Source organism: Chiloscyllium punctatum, chromosome 1 (assembly GCF_047496795.1).
Source record: "Chiloscyllium punctatum isolate Juve2018m chromosome 1, sChiPun1.3, whole genome shotgun sequence".
NCBI classification, from domain to species: domain Eukaryota; kingdom Metazoa; phylum Chordata; class Chondrichthyes; order Orectolobiformes; family Hemiscylliidae; genus Chiloscyllium; species Chiloscyllium punctatum.
In genome coordinates this window covers 45659772-45679364 of record NC_092739.1, presented here as the reverse complement: position 1 = coordinate 45679364, position 19593 = coordinate 45659772, and the positions used below count along the sequence as shown (strand labels likewise).

General features: G+C 38.9%; 1 protein-coding gene across 1 annotated transcript in view; it reads left to right on the top strand.

The window, feature by feature from the left end:
• The window catches only part of wdr1 (WD repeat domain 1), a 57848-nt gene that overhangs the window by 14465 nt on the left and 23790 nt on the right, over positions 1 to 19593 (top strand). The window contains exons 5-8 of the mRNA XM_072554562.1: positions 2707 to 2887; positions 7937 to 8014; positions 10810 to 10890; positions 11337 to 11570. Coding sequence (XP_072410663.1) covers positions 2707 to 2887; positions 7937 to 8014; positions 10810 to 10890; positions 11337 to 11570 — 574 coding nt within the window. The remainder of the gene's footprint in view (positions 1 to 2706; positions 2888 to 7936; positions 8015 to 10809; positions 10891 to 11336; positions 11571 to 19593) is intronic.

The following is a 19593-nucleotide window of genomic DNA, read 5'->3' as shown; positions in this document are numbered from 1 at the left end:
TCCAGGAAGGGGAGGGAGGTGTCAGAGATGGTCCAAATAAATTTAAAGTCAGATGCCCTCCAACGCATCTCGTCCACCCGCACCGATCAACCACACCGCCCTGTGGCCCAACATTTCAACTCCCCCTCCCACTCTGCCGAGGACATGGAGATCCTGGGCCTCCTTCACCACCGCTCCCGCACCACCCGACACCTGGAGGAAGAACGCCTCATCATCTGCCTTGGAACACTTCAACCCCAGGGCATAAAATTGGACTTCAACAGTTTCCTCATTTCCCCTTTCGCCACCTCACCCCAGTTTCAAACTTCCAGCTCAGCAGTGTCCCCATGACTTGTCCTACCTTCTTTTCCACCTATCTACTCCACCTTCATCCCATCCCCCACTCACCTATTGTACTCAATGCTACTTTCTCACCACCCCCACCTTCAGCTCATTTATCTCTCCACCCTTCAGGCAGTCTGCCTGTATTCCTGATGAAGGGCTTTTGCCCGAAACATCGATTTTACTGCTCCTCGGATGCTGCCTGAACTGCTGTGCTTTTCCAGCACCACTAATCCAGAATCTGGTTTCCAGCATCTGCAATCATTGTTTTTACCTTCATTTCTGACTCGTCAGGTCATTGTAACAATACATAATTACAAAGCCAAACAGTTAGAAAAACTTATTTGTAACTATCTTTAGCATACAATAATATTGACAAAAATATCTGGATGCTAAGCACTACAAAGTGAGGATGGGAATGGTATGATGGTCGTGTACTTCAGGAAAAGGATAAATTCAAAAGTAGATCAAAATAAACGGGTCAGGAAGGGAAGGTGGAACAAGTTCAAATGGCTTGCGTTTCTACATTTTGTTTTTAACAGTCTTATATTTTGTATTAACGACTAATGTCAAGGAATGCAGGCAGTCCCTGTATTGTGAATAGGTTCCATTCAGGAGTCCGTTCACATGCTAGTTTGTACTTGAAAGTCAGAACGTAATGCAGGACGAAATAAAGTAACCGGTCATAAATATAGGAAATGTTCATATGTTGAATATTCAAATTGCACCCCTGGATGGGATTGTTTGAGACAGATGTTCATAAATCAGGGGCACCTCCATTAGAAAAAGTCAATGTTAAAGACATTGTATATATTTGTAATATGAGGCAAATTAATAGATTTAGATGTTAAATTTCTATATGACGATATGATTACAAATGACAATGGGATCAAATAATTTTAATGTTAGAAATAATGGGAATGAAAGAAGCATTGCCTTGAAAATAAATGATTGGATAAAGGCAGTGAGTATTTTAACTCATAATCATAATTGGAGCTCAGAAAATATTGAGTTTTGTTTTATAAAGCCATAAAATGGTTACACACAAGCCATTTAGCTCAGCCTGCATTTTAGCTATTTGCAGGAGCAAATCTGCCGATTCCACTTATCTATCCATGTCGTCCCCACAACCGTGCAGTTTGTTTTTGGTGGGGTGCCTCTTCAGTTCTGTTGAAAACCATAACTGATACTACCTCCTTGCAGGTAGTATTGTTGAACAAAGCATATGTTATGTAAGTAAGTAGGACTTTTATTACATTTTTAACATGGAGGATTTTAACCTTATAGGTCGGGCAAACAATGTTCAGAATCATGGAAGATACTTTCACAGAACATGTTCTCTCTCCAGTGTAGATTCATAACTTTGAGGGGACTGTGAATAATATATTCACATTTGCTCATGATATAAAGTTGGTTAGGAAAGTAAATGGTAAAGACATGACTTCACTTGGGCAGGCAGAGTGAATGGACAATAATGTGACAGATGGAATGCATTGTAACTGAATGTGAAGTTATCTGGATAACAATGCAAGATATTGAAAGACTGGATAACATTTGCAGTCAGAAGTTCCTCTTTGTGACCATGGACCTGAAACAGCAAGTTAATATGCAGGTGCTGTAAGCTATTAGGAAGCTGAATGTTTTATTAACTTTATAACAAAAGATTGAGTGTAGAAATAAGTCTTTCCATAATCATGCAAAGAATCAGTGTGACAACCCCTGGAGTACAAGGCTGGTTTAATCTGGTCACATAAGGAATAATCTGCTTGCTTCAGAGTACAGCACCTGTTCCCACTGGGCTTATTCTTGGGAAGAGGGAATTGTTCTATGGCAACATATTTAAATACACTAACTCTGTATTGCCTGAAGTTTAGAAAATGATAGATGAACTAATTGAAGCATACAATACAAATCCTGAAGGGGCTTGATAAGGTAGGTGCAGAGTTCCCTGCCTGGGAAATCCACAGGTGTGGGTTTACTGATTCAAGGAGCTAACTATTGTGAAATTTTTTTACTGCACTCCAGAATGATGTGAATGTTCAGTTCTTAATTATGTTTAAGATAGAGGTTGATAAATGTAGCTAACTTTCTAAAGTAGTACTTCAGAGACAGCACATTGTTATTGGCATGCAAGTGAAAATTGACTCTCCCATCTATGAATGATGCTATTGACAAGAGATGGATGGGTGTCAAGCTGAATAAGAATAGAGTCTCGCAAATGCCAGAAGTGGCATTAGGGCAGAATGGGAGAAACCATTACAGAAGCTGTGCAGACTTTGTAGAAACAAAACGAATGAAAGCTGTGTCAGCACTATGGCAAAGTATTTCACATGTACTATTTCCACTTTTTGTATAAAACTATTTATCATGTTTGAATCATTACAGATTTGGAGCGGTCTTCCACTGGGACACAGGAACCTCTGTAGGATCGATTACTGGCCACAGTAAAGTTATAAACAGCATAGCTTTTAAGCCAAATCGACCGTTTCATGTTGTGACTGGTAGTGATGACTACACCTGCGTGTTCTTTGAAGCACTTCCTGTAAAGTTCAAGTGTACAATAAATGTAAGCAACCTATTAAGCTTCCAGTGCTGTTGAGGAATGCTGTAATAAACAGACCAGTTTTATGCTATGCAGTCAAAAGATATATTGGAACTAATAACTCTACTATTATATACACTTGCTAAATTTTAACCATTTCTAGTTATTTACTGGAATAACTTATATTCATGTTAATTTTCTTGCACCAAGGATTGGTGCTGGGTCCACTTCTTTTCATCATTTTACACAAATGGTTTGGATGTGAACATAAATATTGTTAGTAAGTTTGAAAAATTTACACCAAAATTGGGGTCAAGAGTGTGGTGCTGGAAAAGCATAGCAGGTCAGGCAGCATCTGAGGAGCAGGAAAATTGACGTTTTAGGCAAAAGGCCTTCATCAGGAATGAGGCTGGAAGCCTCAGTGAAAAGCTAAATGAGGAGGGGGGTGGGACTGAGGGGAAGGTAAAAACAAGGACTGCAGGTGCTGGAAACCAGATTCTAGATTAGAGTGGTGCTGGAAAAGCACAGCAGTTCAGGCAACATCCGAGGAGCAGTAAAATCGATGTTTCGGGCAAAAGCCCTTCATCAGGAATAGAGGGGAAGGTAGCTGAGTGCGCAATAAGCGGATGGAAGTGGGGGCAAAGGTGAAAGGGGAGAGTGGAGACGTGGGAAAGAAGATGGACGGGTGGGGCTGAGACAAGAAATTTGGAAGTAGGATAAGGTTGAGGGGAGGGAAAATGAGGAAACTGGTGAAATCCACATTGATGCCGTGGGATTGGAGGGTCCCAAGGCGGAAGATGAGGTGTTCTTCCTGCAGGCGTTGGGTGGTAAGGGAGTGGCGATGGAGGAGGCTCAGGACCTGCATGTCCTCAGCGGAGTAGGAGGGGGAGTTGAAATGTTGGGCCACAAGGCGGTGGGGTAGGTTGGCAGAATAGTGGGTAATGAAGAAGGTTACCTCAGAGTACAATGGAATCTTGATCAGATGGGCAAATGAGCTGAGGAACGGCAGATGGAGTTTAATTTAGATAAATGTGAGGTGTTGCCTTTTGGAAATGCAAATCGGGGCAGGACTTCTACATTTAATGGTAAGATTCTGGGGAGTGTTGCTGAATAAAGAGACCTTTTGGGTGTAGGTTCATAGCTCCTTCAAAGTAGATTTGCAAGTAGATAGGATAGTGAAGAAGGCATTTGGTATGCTTTCCTTTATTGGTCAGAGTATTGAGTATAGGAGTTGGGAGGTCATGTTGCGGCAGTACAGGAGATTGGTTAGACCACTTTTGAAAAATTGTGCATTCCTGGTCTCCCTCCTATCGGAAAGATGTTGTGATACTTGAAAGGGTTCAGAAAAGATTTCCCAAGGTTGTTGCCAGGGTTGGAGGGTTTGAGCTATCGAGAGGTTGAACAGGTTGGGGCTGTTACCCTGGAGCATCGGAGGCTGAAGGGTGACTTTATAGAGGTTTACAACATCATGAGGGATGTGGATAGGGTAAGTAAGTCTTTTCTCTGTAGTGGGAATGTCCAGAATTAGAGAGAATAGGTTTTGGGTGAGAGGAAAAATTAAAGACCTATGGGGCAATTTTTTTCATGCAAAGGGTGGTATGTGTATGGTTTGAACTGCCAGAGGTGATGATGGCTGGTAGAATTACAACATTTAAAAGGCATCTGGATGATTGAGAGGAATATGGGCCGGGTGCTGGCAAATGGAACTGGATTAATTTTAAATTATATCTGATCAGCATGGACCAGTTGGACCAAAGCATCTGTTTCCATGCTGTACATCTCAATGACCTTGTGTGATGAGTTGTCTACAAAATGCTTTGTTTGTTATACCCAGTGGTCACATATATTCAGTGCATCAAGTACATTGGAATCAGAAAAAATAAGATCAGAGAGCCTGGTTCAAAGGTCGATGTGCAAAAAATAGGGCTTCTACTCTTGGGGGACAGGCGCTGGTATTTGGGAATTATGGAGCTGTGATGTTGGGTGGTATTTGACTTGAACTGTCTGGGATAGTGTCTTGGTGAATTGTTTAACTAGGGTTTTAAAGAGGTCTTAGAACTAATAACTTAGTGAGAGGTGACGTCCTCAATGGAGGGGAGGATTTGAAAGTTATAAGAAAACAAACTGGTGTAGGAGTAACAACTACACAATGAAAACAAGGAGATAAAGCATGGCGGCCACTACTAAATTGGATCAAGGTAGGAGAAATGGTGGCAAGTCGATTAAAAGACTTTCTCAAAATGCATGCATTTTTTAAAAAATAGTTCATCTATTTTTGCAATTAGCCTGTTCAGCAATCTTATTACACGCCCCTCGAGCAGGTGGGAGTTGAACCTGGGTTTCTCGGTTCAAGGGAAGAGACATTTCCTCTGCACCACAAGAGGGCCCTGTAGAGCACTTGTACTGAGATGGATGATTGAACAGCACAAATGGGAATCATTTGGGTACAATAGGATTGTTGCTATAAAAAATGGTTACAAAGGTGACTAACATTGGGATCCTCACATTCAAGAGTATTTGATTGAGGATGATCAGCCATGATCATAATGAATGGTGGTGCAGGCTCGAATGGCAGAATGGCTGCCTCCTGCACCTATTGTCTATTGAAATTTTAAAGGGATAAGCATAAAGAAGAGGGAGTAGCATTGTTAAAGCATAAGTTCAGTACAACAGTGCAAAATCACTTAATTAGGTGATGAAGTTGCTGATCCATTTGGGTGGGGGTGAGAAGTCACCTGTAGGTAATATATAGGCTTCCAATCAACAGGTACACATAGGACAGTGTCTACATGAAGAAATATTAGTTTGTAAGAAAGGTCCTACAATAACTGGTGAATCTACCATCTAGAGTACACCTATCAATTTCTATTGGAAAACTCCAAATTATAATTATCTATTCAAGAAAGGAATAAGGCAAAAAGCAGGAAACTTTAGGCCAAAATTCACTATTGAAGAAAAGCAGCAAGGCATCTGGAAGACCAGATATAATCAAGCAGAGCCAAAGTAACTTTATGAAAATTTGACACAACTTTGGAGGAGTTAATAGGCAGAGTGAATTAATGGAAACTAGAAGGTGCAAGTGTATTTGGATTTCCAAAATGGAAATGATAATCTGTTTTCTAATAGGACATTATACCAGACAAAAGTTTATGGTGGTGGGATTAATACATTAGTGTGGACAGAGCATTGGCTGGCTGACTGACTATCCCAAATCAGTCAGGATAAGATAGTCCATTTAAGTTTGCTAAATTGTAACTAGTGGAATGCCACATGGATCAGTGCTCGAGCCTCAACTATTTGCAGTTTATTATAGCTACTTTATAAAGTGACTTCTAATATTGCAGCCAAATTTAGTACAAAGGTCAGAAAGCAAGTTGTGAAGAGGGGACCGTGTACAGAGTTAGATTCAGTAGATTTTAATGTGGAAAAATTAGGTCCTGCTTTGGGACGAATAGAAAAGCAGAGGCTTTTTTTAAAAAAAAAAAGTTGGGAGACCAGGTTATTTGGTACAATGGGATTTATGTACACCAGTCTCAAAGTTAAGATGGGTGGAGGCAGTAAGGAATTGGAAGGCAAATGGCATGTTGCCCTTTCTTGCAAGGGAAGTGGTTGAAGTATAAAGTAGGAATGTCTTGCTACCTAATGTTCTGTATACTGTTTGATCTTTTATAATTCACTGTGGGACGTAAGAGTTCCCTGCTGACCAGCCTTTACTATTCATCCCTGGTTGCTCTTAAGGTAATGGTGAGCTGCCTTTTTGAACTGCTGCAGCCCACATGTTGTAGGTTTACTGTCAATGCCATTGAGGAAATTCCAGAATTTTGACCCAGTGACAATGAAGGAACGGTAATATTGGGGAAATTGCACATGTTCCTATGTATATGCTGCCCTTGTCCTTTGGATGGCAGTGTTCTTGGCCTTGGAAAGTGCTGTCTGAGGAACTTTTGGTGAATTTCTGCAGTGTATCTTGTAGATAGTAGCAGGAAGTGTGGACTGAGCTCTGGTGGTAGAGGGAGTGGATGCTTGTGAATGTGGTACAGACCAAGTATGCTGTTTGTCCTAAATGGTGACAAGCTGCTTGTTGTTCAAGCTGCACCCATCCAAGCAAGTGGGGAATATTCCATAACAGTTTTGATTTGTAGCTGGTAGACGGGCTTTAGGGAATCAGGAAGTGAGTTTACTCGCTACAGAATTCCTAGTCTCTGACTGACCCTTGTAGCCACTTTGTGACGAATCTAGTTGTGCTTCTGGTCAGTGGTAACCTGTGGGATGTTGCTAGTGGAAGATTCAGTGATGGTAACACCATTGAATGTCAAGGGACAGTGTAAGATCCTCTCTTATTAGAGGTAATTATTGCCTGTCATTTCTTTGCAGATCCATGTGCCACTTGTCAGCCAAAGTTTGGATATTGCATTTGAACATGGACAGCTTCTTATTTGAGGAGTATTGGGCATTAGTTACAGAAGGCTCACTTTTCTGCTACCTGAGCTGATGGGATCATCTCATGGGGCAATGTTGTGCAGATTGGGCCTTGGTGGTTAGAAGAATGAGCTGATTTAACTGAAACCTGTAAGATTCTGAACTGGTTTGACAGTTTGCTACAAGTGGATTTTTTTTTTCTCACTCTATGAAATCCAGAACTGGAAGACACTGTTTGAATACAAGGGGTCACCGTGTAGTCATGTTTCTGTAGTGGCAGTTAGATCACCTATGTAGTTACAAATATGTGCATTCAGGCAGAGTGCTTTAACTTTGACATCATTCTGCTTTTGAAGCCTCTTTGATGCTTGGCAGTGTTTCTCCTGTCTTATCTCCTTGGCATCTTTTCAAGTTCCTGCTAATAAATTTGATACCTTCCAATTTGGATTACCCCTCACATTCACGTAAGGAATATATTACAAATTTAATTGAGTGGCAAAATCTTGAATTATTTACAAAATGCCTTGCTATGGTCCATTTTAAAGTTTAGCACCTTTTTATGCTTGTATCACTCCTAAAATCTCACCTAGAAAAGAAATATCTTTTATTTGTACATATATATTTGGTAAACTTGTTTCTCTGATTCTCCCTTAGAACCATACAAAGTTTGTTAACTGCTTACGGTATTCGCCTGATGGAAGCAAGTTTGCATCAGCTGGTGCAGATGGGCAGGTAAGATTAGGCATAAATTATTCTAAAGTACAGTGTTTCATTTCTGAGTTTGTATGTGCCAACTGCTTACATTGCTTCAGGGTGGAAACTTCAGCACTATGAGCTCCATCTCAACATTTGTTGAGGTCACTTCTGCTTTTACTTTTGAGAATGTGTACGCTGGAAGAAGAGTTTATTCTCTATTGACTTATATATTTAAAAAAATGAAAACATACAGACCTAGCTAGTACTTGTACAAGGCAGTGTTTTATCTGTTCACAACCACAATTTGCTTCAGTGGCATTTTCCAAAAGATGACAAGTTGATCTTATTACAGTTCAGTAATTGGATATTGCTCTTTGGTTGAATGAAATCTGGGAAATAGCTGCAATGATTGTTAATTATTTATCCAAGTTTGTGTCTTTAGAGAAATGACTTGTCATTCCTCTGTGTGGTATGACCTAATTAGGACAGTAACATGCATTCAAGTAGGCAGGTTCTGCCACTTAACAAATTTTTGTCTACAAGAGGCATAGTTAAATCACCGGTACTGAGTAAAGTATCTACAAGCATCACCACGCAGATATGAATACAATGTGGATGTTATAAATCGGTCATTGTTCAGTTCTTCATTTTAATTAACATAATTCCTTTCTTTGCCAATATTATACCTCTGTAGCTTGCTCTTCATGCAGTAGACATATCTTGCTTTGCTATCATTAATTTATGGTTAAGATTGTAATTGGAAATACTTCCATAATGTACCTTTTGAAAATGTTGCACACTTCAATCTCAAACCTTGCAACATTTGGCAGTATTTTGAACCGCAACAGTTGATCTTGGTGGGCAACAAAATTACATCTTTGACATTTATCATTGTTTAAGATGGTAAGGCAGCAAAATACTGAATCAACTGCAGGAATGACATAAAACATTTAGGCTCCAATTTTAAACTGTCTGCACTTGCAAAGTGCTGCTCACATCCTGTGGATATGGAAAATGTATTTCCTAGGCCTTATTTAAGGATACAATGGGTAAATGGCAAATTTTGGGCCCAAATAAGTAGTAGTGAGAGTTGTGATTTCAAGAGTTCTTTAGTGTTTTCATTTAGCTTTTAAGATGGAACTTTTAAAGCAATTTTAAAAAAGGAAAATCAGGTATGGACTAACTGGCTTCATCTTTGCAAAAAGATTGTTTTAAAGGATAACTGAATTATCCTTTAGAAGGATTTGGAAGTTCATTTCCAGATATTTTGTCACCCTATTGGGTAACATCTTCAGTGGGCCTCAGGCGAAACACTGCTGAAAATTCCTGCTTTCTATTTATATGTATGGGTTTCTTTGGGTTGGTGATGTCATTTCCTGTTCCTTTTCTCAGGGTGTGGTAGATTGGGGTCTAACACGATGTATTGTTTGATGGAGTTCCAGTTAGAATGCTATGCTTCTAGGAATTCTTGTGCGTGTCTTTGTTTGGCTTGTCCTAGGATGGATGTGTTGTCCCAGTCAAAGTCATGTCCATCCTCATCCATATGAGGATACTAGTGAGAGAGGGTCATGTCTTTTTGTGGCTAGTTGGTGTTCATGAATCCTGGTGGCTAGTTTTCTGCCTGTTTGTCCAATGTAATGTTTGTTACAGTCCTTGCACGGTATTTTGTAAATGACATTAGTTTTGCTTGTTGTCTGTATATGGTCTTTCAGGTTCGTTAGCTGTTGTTTTACTGTGTTGGTGGGCCTTTGGGCTAGCTACCATGATGCCAAGGGGTCTGAGTAGTCTGGCAGTCATTTCCGAGATAACTTTGATGTAGGGGAGGAGTGGCTGGGGTTTCTGGACGTGTTTTACCTGCTTGTTCGGGTTTGTTGCTGAGAAATCGGCGGATTGTGTTCATTGGATACCCATCTTTTTTTAATACACGGTTTTGGTGATTTTCCTCTGCTCTGCGTAGCTCCTCTGGACAGCAGTGTGTGGTGGCTCATTGAAATAATGTTCTGATGCTGCTTCATTTATGGATGTTGGGGTGATTGCTTCTGTAGTTCTCCAGTTGGTAAGAGTATTATTGATAGTCTTGAAGGTTACCTCTAATTTGTTTCATTTAATGATGACAAAGATGTCATCCACATAGCGGACCCAAAGTTTGGGTTGGATGGTTGGCACAGCTGGTTGTTCAAATCTCTGCATTACTGCCTCTGCTAAGAACCCTGATTTCTGAGATCCCATGGGTGTTCTACTTGTTTTTCTGTAGGTTTTGTTGTTGAAGTAGGGTGTGTGGTAAGGCATAGGTCCACTAGCTTGATCGATGTAAACAGGGCTGTTACATCAAAGGAGACCATTATTTCATCCTCCTCTTAGTGTCTTTGATCTTTTGGAATTCTTGGATGGAGTGGCGGGAGTTGTCTTCTAAGTGTCTTTGGTGTAGTTCCTTGGCCAATCTGTAAGTGGATGTTCCAGCTAGTGAGACTATGGGTTTTGGGGGGGGCTCCTGGTTTGTGAAGTTTGGGTAAACTGTAGAAGAGTGGTGTGTTGGATCTGTCTGGTTTCTCTTAATTCTCCAGATTTCTGAAGTTTTTTTGAGTAGGGCTGTGATTCCTCAACCTGAGTTACAAATCTTCTCAAAACTCACTAGGATTTGGAAGGCATTTTTTAAAAAATTTGTTTCCTACGTTATTGTAATTAGTGGTATTTAGTTTGCACATTTTTAAAGATATTTCAGCATACAAATATATTCTGTAGTTTCTTGCAAAGTTGAATACTTAATTTTAACTTTTTCTTAATTATTTTGGTGTCCCATTTGAAGTAATGTGTATACTTTTTCATAATAGATTTTTATCTATAATGGGAAGGATGGAAATCAGATATGTGCTCTTGGAGGCTCCAGTGCCCACAATGGAGGTGTATATGCCGTAAGTTTGTTTTAGGGTCCATCAGTTATGATGTTAAGTTTGCTTGTTATGTTTGATTGATCAAAATTGAGCTTGCAGCTATTCTCCTTCATTTGTTAAACTGTTTGTTGTTTTGTATAGCTTTTAACTATATCTTCACATTTGATGTCTGTTTAAATGTTAAGCGAAAGTTTCAGATTTGTATTATATTTCCCTAATTCCGTGGCTAATGCATTTAAAACTTTTTAAAATTTCTTGCATTTTTTCCAACTTTTTTTGTTTTGAACAATTAGCATGTTGAAGCCAGTGATACTGTGTCAAAGTTCAATTCAGTATGCAGTTTGAAACTCTTGTGCGTGTTGACTTGCTTGTAATTTTAGCAACTCTTATAAGGTGGCAGTGACTTAAACTTTTTAATTGTTTGTTTGAACTACCATATTTTAACTTTTGTCACTTACCTTTGACAGGTTAGTTGGAATGCTGATAGTACGCACCTAATTTCTGCTTCTGGAGATAAGACTGTTAAACTATGGGATGTTGAAGCCAACAGTGCAGTGACAACATTTACTATGGGAAGTGATGTAATGGATCAACAATTGGGCTGCTTGTGGCAGAATAATCATCTGCTGAGCGTTTCACTTTCTGGCTACATTAACTATCTGGATAAAGCAAATCCCAGCAAGCCGCTACGTATCATCAAGGTATTGAACTTGTTAGTCATAGGTTGGCTGCCAGTTCTGTTTCTAAAGTACTGAGTGAATTCTGACATGATAATGTCTTAGATCAGGGATGTTCACTTTTAATGGTAATCCTTCATTGTGACCATTCACTTGGTGGAATCATTCATAAATGAGTATCTGTTAATTTCATGTCAAAAAGACCTATAGCATGAAAAGCTGTTCTATTACATAGTCATACAGCATGGAAACAGACCCTTCGGTCCACCAGTCCATGTTGAATATAATCCCAAACTAAGATAGCCCCAGCTGCTTGCTCCTGCCTATATCCCTCCAAACCTTTCATGTGCTTACATAAGTATCTTTTAAGCACTGTAACTGTGCCCATATCCACCACTTCCTCAGGGAATTCATTCCACAGATGAATTCCCCCTTGGTGTTTTAAAAAAAAAAGCCTCATGTCTTTATTAAATCTTTCATTTGCATTTATCTATAACTGCAGGTGAGGTGCCTGACAACTGGGGGGTGGCTAATGTTATGCCTTTGTTTAAGAAATGGTTGTAAATAGAAACCGGGGAACTATAGATCTGGGAGTCTGACTTTGGTTGTGGGTAAGTTGTTAGAGATGATAGTTTAAAAAGTAGGATTTATAAATATGTAGAGGCACAAATTGAGAGGGAAAGTCAGTGTGGTTTTGTTCGAGGTGTCTCATTAATTTGATTGTTTTTTGAGGAAGTTACCAAAAAGACTGAGGGCAGAGCAGTAGACATTGTTTACATGAACTTTAGTAAAGCTTTTGACAAGGTTCTGTGTTTTAGACTAATTAGTAAAGTTAGAACACATGGGATTCAAGATGAGCTTGCCAATTGGGTGAAAAATTGCCTTAATGGCAGGAGACAGTGGTGGGAGAAGGTTGCTTTTCAGACTGGAGGCCCATCATCAGAGGTGTTCCACAGAATCAGTTCTGGGTCCTCTTGTTTGTCGTTTGGAGGGGAGGCAGAGGAGATTCACTAGGTTGATTCCAGAGTTCAGAGGATTAGCTTTTGAGGAGAGACTGAGTAGGCTGGGAATACAGCATTATCCAGCGTTTGTGATCTTGCCGGATAATCGAAGTCCTGATGCTCGGCTGAACTGTTATCCGGCATTCAATAATCCAACATTTGATTAACCAAACGAAATACTCCCCACCCGTGTCCTTTGGATAATCGAGGTTCCTCTGTATGTTCATTGAAATTTAGAAGAATGAGGGGGAAATCTTATAGAAACATAAAGTTAGGAAAGGAATAGAAAAGAGAGAAGCTGGGAGGTTGTTTCCACTGGCGGGTGAAACTAGAACAAGAGGGCATAACCTCAAAATTAGGGGGAGCAGATTTAGGACTGAATTGAGGAGGAACTTCTTCACCCAAAGGTTTCGGAATCTGTGAAATTTCCTTCCTAGTAAAGTAATTGAGGCTACCTCGTTGAATGTTTTTAAAGCTCAGATAATGTTTTGAATAGTAGAGCTCTTAGGAGAGGGTGAGTAAGTGGAGCTGAGGCCTGGAAATGTTTTACGATGATTTTATTGAAGGCAGAGTGGGCTTGAAGGGCCAGATGGCTTGCTCCTGCTCCTGGTTGTAATGTTCTTATTGTTATAAATGATTTGGATGAGAATAGAGACACATGGTTAGTAAGTCTGCGGATGACAGTAAAGGCAAAGTAGAACGAAGAAGGTTTTCTAAGATTACAGAAGGATCATAAACAATTAATGGTAGGACTTGGGGTAGTGTTGCAGAATTGAGGGACCTAGGGGTTCAGATACATACTTTTTGTGTCACATTTGGACAGAGTGATTCACAAAGCATTTAGTATGCTTGCTTTCATTGCTCATACCCAATTCCTATACTAAAAAGGAATTCATGTTGAGGTTGTATAGGACATTGAGGCCACTTCTGGAGTGTCCAGTTCTGGTTGCCCTATTAGAGGAAGGATGTTATTAATCTGGAGAGGGTAGAGAGGAGATTTATCGGGATGGTACCAGGTATATAAACAAAGGCTTGATAGGCTGGGATGTTTTTCACTGGAGCATAGGAGGTTGGGGGGTGACCTTTATAGATGTTTATAAAATCATGAGGGCTATAGAGAGGGTTAATGGTAGATGTATTTTCCCTGGGATGGGAGGTTTCAAGATGAGCATATTTTGAGGTGAATGAAGAGCGAACGTGTTAAGTAATTATTCTTGGTATCATAAGTGAAACTTTTCTGAAATATTTGATACCAATGTTTTGCTTTATTCTGGATTAAAATTGCATACTTTTTAATGGTATAGTCACCCAGAACTAGACAAGAAGAAAGTAATTCTACCATGAGTCTTGATTAAACATGCTATGTGGAGTTTGCACATTCTCCCTGTGTCTGCATGGGTTTCCTCCCACAGTCCAAAGATGTGTTGGTTAGGTGAATTGGCCATGCTAAATTGCCCATAGTGTTAAGGGATGTGTGGGTTAGGTGCATCAGTCAGGGGTAAATGTAGGCGAATGGATTTGGGTGGGGTACTCATTGGAGGGTTGGTGTGGACTTGTTGGGCCGAAGGGCCTGATTCCACATTAGGGATTCTAATTGTTCTAATCAGTGTTGTTTCAGATTACGTCATGCTCCACTCGGTGCCCATGTAGGCATGAAATCTACCGTTATAACACTGAAATACAATAATACCTAAAAAATTAAAGTGCCACCAAAAGCAAAGTTAATGAATTATTAATCCTATGCCAGAGCATAATATTAGTTGCAACACTTGTCACAGCATGTTGTAAGTCATTGTTACACTGACTCTCCAGCAACAATCCAAACTCCTCAAGATATCACTGAACTGACAGGTAATTTATTTAACCAACCTTTCACAGATAACTTGTCTTCTGCGTGGAGGAAAGGGTAGGTTAATGTCCATTGATTTTTCTTTTTTCCCTTGCGGATTCCCAAAAAACACATCCCACAGTACTTCTATTAGTTTCTACATTTCCTCTGGTCAGCAGTAGTTAGCTGATTTCAGATATCTTTTGCCTATAGGAAAGTTGAGAAACCTTGAAAAGGTTCAGAAAAGATTCAAAAAGGTTGAAGGGAGAGGTTGAATAAACTTGGGCTGTTTTCCTGGAGCGACACAGGCTGTGAGCGGTGACCTTTTATGGAGGTTTATAAAATCTTGAGGGGCATGGGATAAAGTAAATAGGCAAGATATTTTCCCTGGTTTAGGGGAGTTCCAAACTCGAGGGCGGGGAAAGATTCAAAAGGGACCTCATGGGCAACCTATTCACACAGAGGATTGTGTGTGTATGAAATGAGCTGCCCGAGAAAGTGGTGTAGGCTGGTATAATTACAACACTTAAAAGGCAATTGGATGGGTATAAGAATCGGAAGGATTTTGAGGGATATGGGCTGAGTGCTGGCAAATGGGACTAGGTCAGAGGTGGGGAACCTTTTTATGTTGGAAGGCCGCATTGTTAGTTCTAATCTAATAAGGCCGCATCCAAGAAACTTCAATTATATGCTCTTCAGTCTGCGAGGATTATTTTGTTGAATTTTCTTTTACTCTGATATTTTAAATACATTCATTTTAAGTTTAAAATAAAAATAATAAAGGATTGGAAAAAACATTAATAAAAAATAAAAGATTTGTTCTGCAAAGTTTGGATTCATTCAAAAGGCCATACACAATGGCCTAGAAGGCCACATGCGTGAAGTGAATGAGTTGGACCAAACAGTCTGTTTCCAGGCTGTCCATCTATGATTCTGAGCAGCATACCAATTATTTTTATTATGTAGACTATTTTAGTTTTTTATATTGGACATGCCTTTGTTTGCCGTTTCCATTCTGCTGAGTTACTTATTAGACAATGGTAAAGAGCTTGCCAAGATCTCTTTGGCTGAACTTCCTAAATCCACAAGCCTTTCCACCTTCAACAAGGTCAACAGTTTCCAAAACAGCCTAATGGTTTTACACATACCAGAAGAATTAGAGGATATAAGCTGTGCCCCCTGCTGCCACCCCCACTTTACTAAACTGGTCCAGGCTTTTGTTTAATGTCTGATCTGATTGTGGCTTTAACTCTACTCTCTCTCTTGTCAATAAGAAATCGATTGTGGCCTCTAATAAATGTCGACACTCTATCTCCATTTTTATGGGGAAGAGAATTACACAACCTAATGACCCTTGGAAAGGGGAGGAAAAAAATTTCAGACTCTGATTTTAATACTCTATCTTCTAATTATAGGTTTTTGCAGAAGGAACGTACATCCTGTCAGCACCTACTCTAAAATCCCTGTACATTCAACAAAGTCAACACTTATTCTTCCAAACTCTAATGGGTATAGAGCCATCTTGCTCAACTTTTTCCTTGTAAGATATTCTCCACAGGAAATATCTGACCTTTTGTCTGAACGCACTAATCCTTCTGTAAGGAAACCACAACATTACAGTGTACTCGGGTGCTGTCAAAAGCAGCTGTTGCAATACTTCCATAATCCTATTTCCTCTTGTATTAAATTCCACCATTCTATTTAACTTCCAAGTCAATTCCTGGAACTCTTGGCAGGTGGTGATGTAATGATAATGTGACTGGACTAGTAACCAGAACTCAAGAATAATGTTCTGGGAGCTTGAATTTGAATCCCACCATGGCAGAAGGTGAAGCTTGAATTCACTAAAATCTACCATATTGACAGCCATGTCCTTCCTTGGTCTGGTCTGCAACTGACTCCAGGTCCACGGCAATGTAGTTAACTCATTGCTCTCTGAAATTGCCAGCACGCCACTCAATTCAAGGACACTTGGGGATTAGCAATAAACATTGGCCTTACCAGCAGTGCCCAGATCCTATGAATAAATTAAAGAAAACCAAATTCTAACTCTGATTCATGTAGGATACCCAATCTATCTACTATATCTTCCCATTCAAAAAATATATTGCTTTATGCTCTGCCTGCCAAAGTGGTCAAGCTTACATTAGTCCATATGTGTTTACTTCAACTGTGCTTACTCAATTTCCATAAAACCTTTTTTAAGACTTTTTTTTCTGCACACCATAATTTGCTTTCATACCCATTTTTGTCATCAGAAATTTAGTGAAGACTTTCGGTACCCTCCCCTCCTAAATCATTTGCATAAATTGTAAATAGTAGAGGCACTGCTGCTGGCCTTACTAAGCTGGAAACTACCCAATTATTGTACGCTCTGCTTTTAAGTATGGATAAAGATTTGGTTAGTTAAATGTTGCCCCTTACACCATAAGCTCTTATTTTGTGTATTAGGCTAATCGAATGTTTACTGGAAATTGTGACATTTCCAGGTTTTCCGTTTTCCTTTTTCCACCTTGCTTGTTAATTCCTCAAAGGCACTTATTAACTAAAAACTCATGTTTCCAAAGGCATGTTGTCACTCACTGATCTCCTACATATCTTCCACACCTCTTTACTCAACAATAGATTTTAACATTTTCCCTATGGCAGATATTAGGTTATCTGACTCACTTAATTGAAAAGCACAGATGTAACAATGCTATTCCATCTGCTGAGACCTTTCCAGATTTTGGCAGGTTATGGGAGATTCCAACCAATTGAGGTACCAATTCTGTCGTCATTTCTTTTAAAACCCGAGGATGCAATCAATCAGGTCCATAGGACCTATCAGCATTTTGTTCTAAAAATTTTTCTAGTACCTTTTTTCTCTGATTTATATTAAGCTCCTCTTTAATCTTTAATCCCTTTAATCTTTTTGATTTTCAGCTGATATTGGCGTGTCTTTTTGTGTATTATGCAGTGAGGACAGACACAATGGCTGTTGAACAGTTCTGCGTTTTCCTTGTTTCCCATTATTAATTCCTCCAGCTCCCCCTCTCCAAGAACAATGCTCAATTTAATTGCTCTCTTCCTTTTCAAATAGCAGAAACTCATTCCTTTCCTTATATTTCTAGGCAAATGTTTTGTACTATTTTCTCCATTTTCTTTAAGCTATTCTTTGCTAATTTCTAAATTGACTTAACTGTAAATTGTTAAAATAACACTCATTAGTCTTTGCATTATATGCTTTTTATGATTTAATATATCTTCAACTTGACCATTAAAATTGTTATTTTTCTCCATTTTACTCAATGGAATATTCTTTGAAAATTAATAGCTCGTTAAATGTCTTCTGCTTCTCTATTGTCCTACATTTTAAAGATATTTTCTCAGTTCAGTTAAGCCAGGTCTGTCTTCATGCCCTTGTAATTGGACTTAAGTCTAAATGGTAGTCTCATATTCTCATCTCACCATCCAACTGGATGTGAAATTCATAAATTTATGATGCCCGTTGCCTAGACGTGTTTTCATGCAGGGGTCACTTAATCCTGCTTCATTGCAAATGGCCATGTTTTTCATAACTTGCTGACTGTTTGACTGAAAAATACACTCCTTTAAGATATTTTCCTACATTTAATCGGTGAACCTACATACTTTGACTCCCAATCTGATTTGTGTAGTGTGAAGATCAAAATCATCTATGGTTATTGCAGTATCTTTCTTGGAAGCTCACATGTTCCTTCCTGTTCACTCTGTTTAGAGTGCAGTTACTGTTGGTGTTTTTATAAACTATTCCCACAAGTCAGTTCCCATCTTTGCATTTTTTTTCAGTACCCAATTAAGTCTAAAATCATCTCTCATTCTTGAATTAGAGTTATCTCAGTATCTAGCTTGCTGTCCTTCTGAAATGCCAAATATTTATGAACATTTAGGTCCAGCCTTGATCAACTTGCAAACTTGAGTCACAAATATTTCCATTGTGTTTTGTATTCTGCTCACATTGAGATACTGAACTCCTAATTTTATTTGTTTTAACCATTGTTGCATCTCTAGCCATAACTGCTAGAGCAGGTTTTGTTGTGTCCTTTTGATTTAAAGTTTGATTTTCGTTATCCATATTGTTAATCTGCTCTGTTGCTTTTTTTTTTGTCCACACCTGTAACTGGCTAGTTTTTTGACTTAAAAAATTGAGTTGTAAATGAATTTGTAGAGCTGTACTTTGAAAGCTGATTATGGGAATAACCTTTAGTCTGCCAGAGCAAACAGAGTGTATGAAATGGTTGAAAGGAAGTTTGAGGAATGTAAAAATATTAATAAAATTAACTGAACTGCTCAGTTCCAAAGAGGAATGATATCAGACTTGAAATGTTAACTGTTTTTCTCTGCATGGATGCTGGCAATCTTGAGTTTCTCCAGAAACTTGATTTTGTTTCAAATCTCCAGCATCCACTGCAATTTTGCTTTCAATTTAACTGCTCTCGTTTATTACAGGATTATGTTTTGCTGATGCAATCGTTTTGAAAGATAACAGCATTTCTCTCAAAGCTTCAGCAACTTATATGCTCAACCCTTTTTGTATGCATGTGTATCTATCTTAAAAATAAAATTCAAAACTAAAACTTGAAAAGCTTTGGAGACAGAAGTATTGCAAGATGCAGTTTTATGAAGTGACAATGCTACTGTAAATCAAGGTCTTAATTTGAGATTTTTCCTTTTACATTCCTATAATTCAGATTAACTTTTACGAAGAGCCAAATTCTCTTGGGTTCCTGTAACTATTTTTATAAAGATTAACATGATTAGAATGCTCTTGAGCTATGAATATTAGAGAAATGTGTCCTTCACAGAGGACATTGCAGATTAAAATGCCATAATTTGTGCTGTGATCTGGTTTGTTGGCACTTTGTGTTCAAAAAGTTATTAGCAAAATACTCCCCTGATTTTCTGAAAATTGGTGTTTCTTTTCAGTATATTTTGTATTATATTTGTCGTTGTAAAAATTTTTACAATGTAAACGTGTGAAATTTTTAGTTTGTTGGCGTTGCCTTTCAGGTACCATTCTTGTAAGCAATCCAATAGTGGCTGTCAAAGAGAGGGGCTATTATGTGCAGATTGAGATACTGTCAGTTCCTGACAGAAAGTAATCTGAAATGATCTTGATCCTTAGAGAGAGATGCTTATTTGTGTAACGTCTTGGACCCAGTAAGGTTAGTTATGAGTGCCGAATAAAAATTACTCT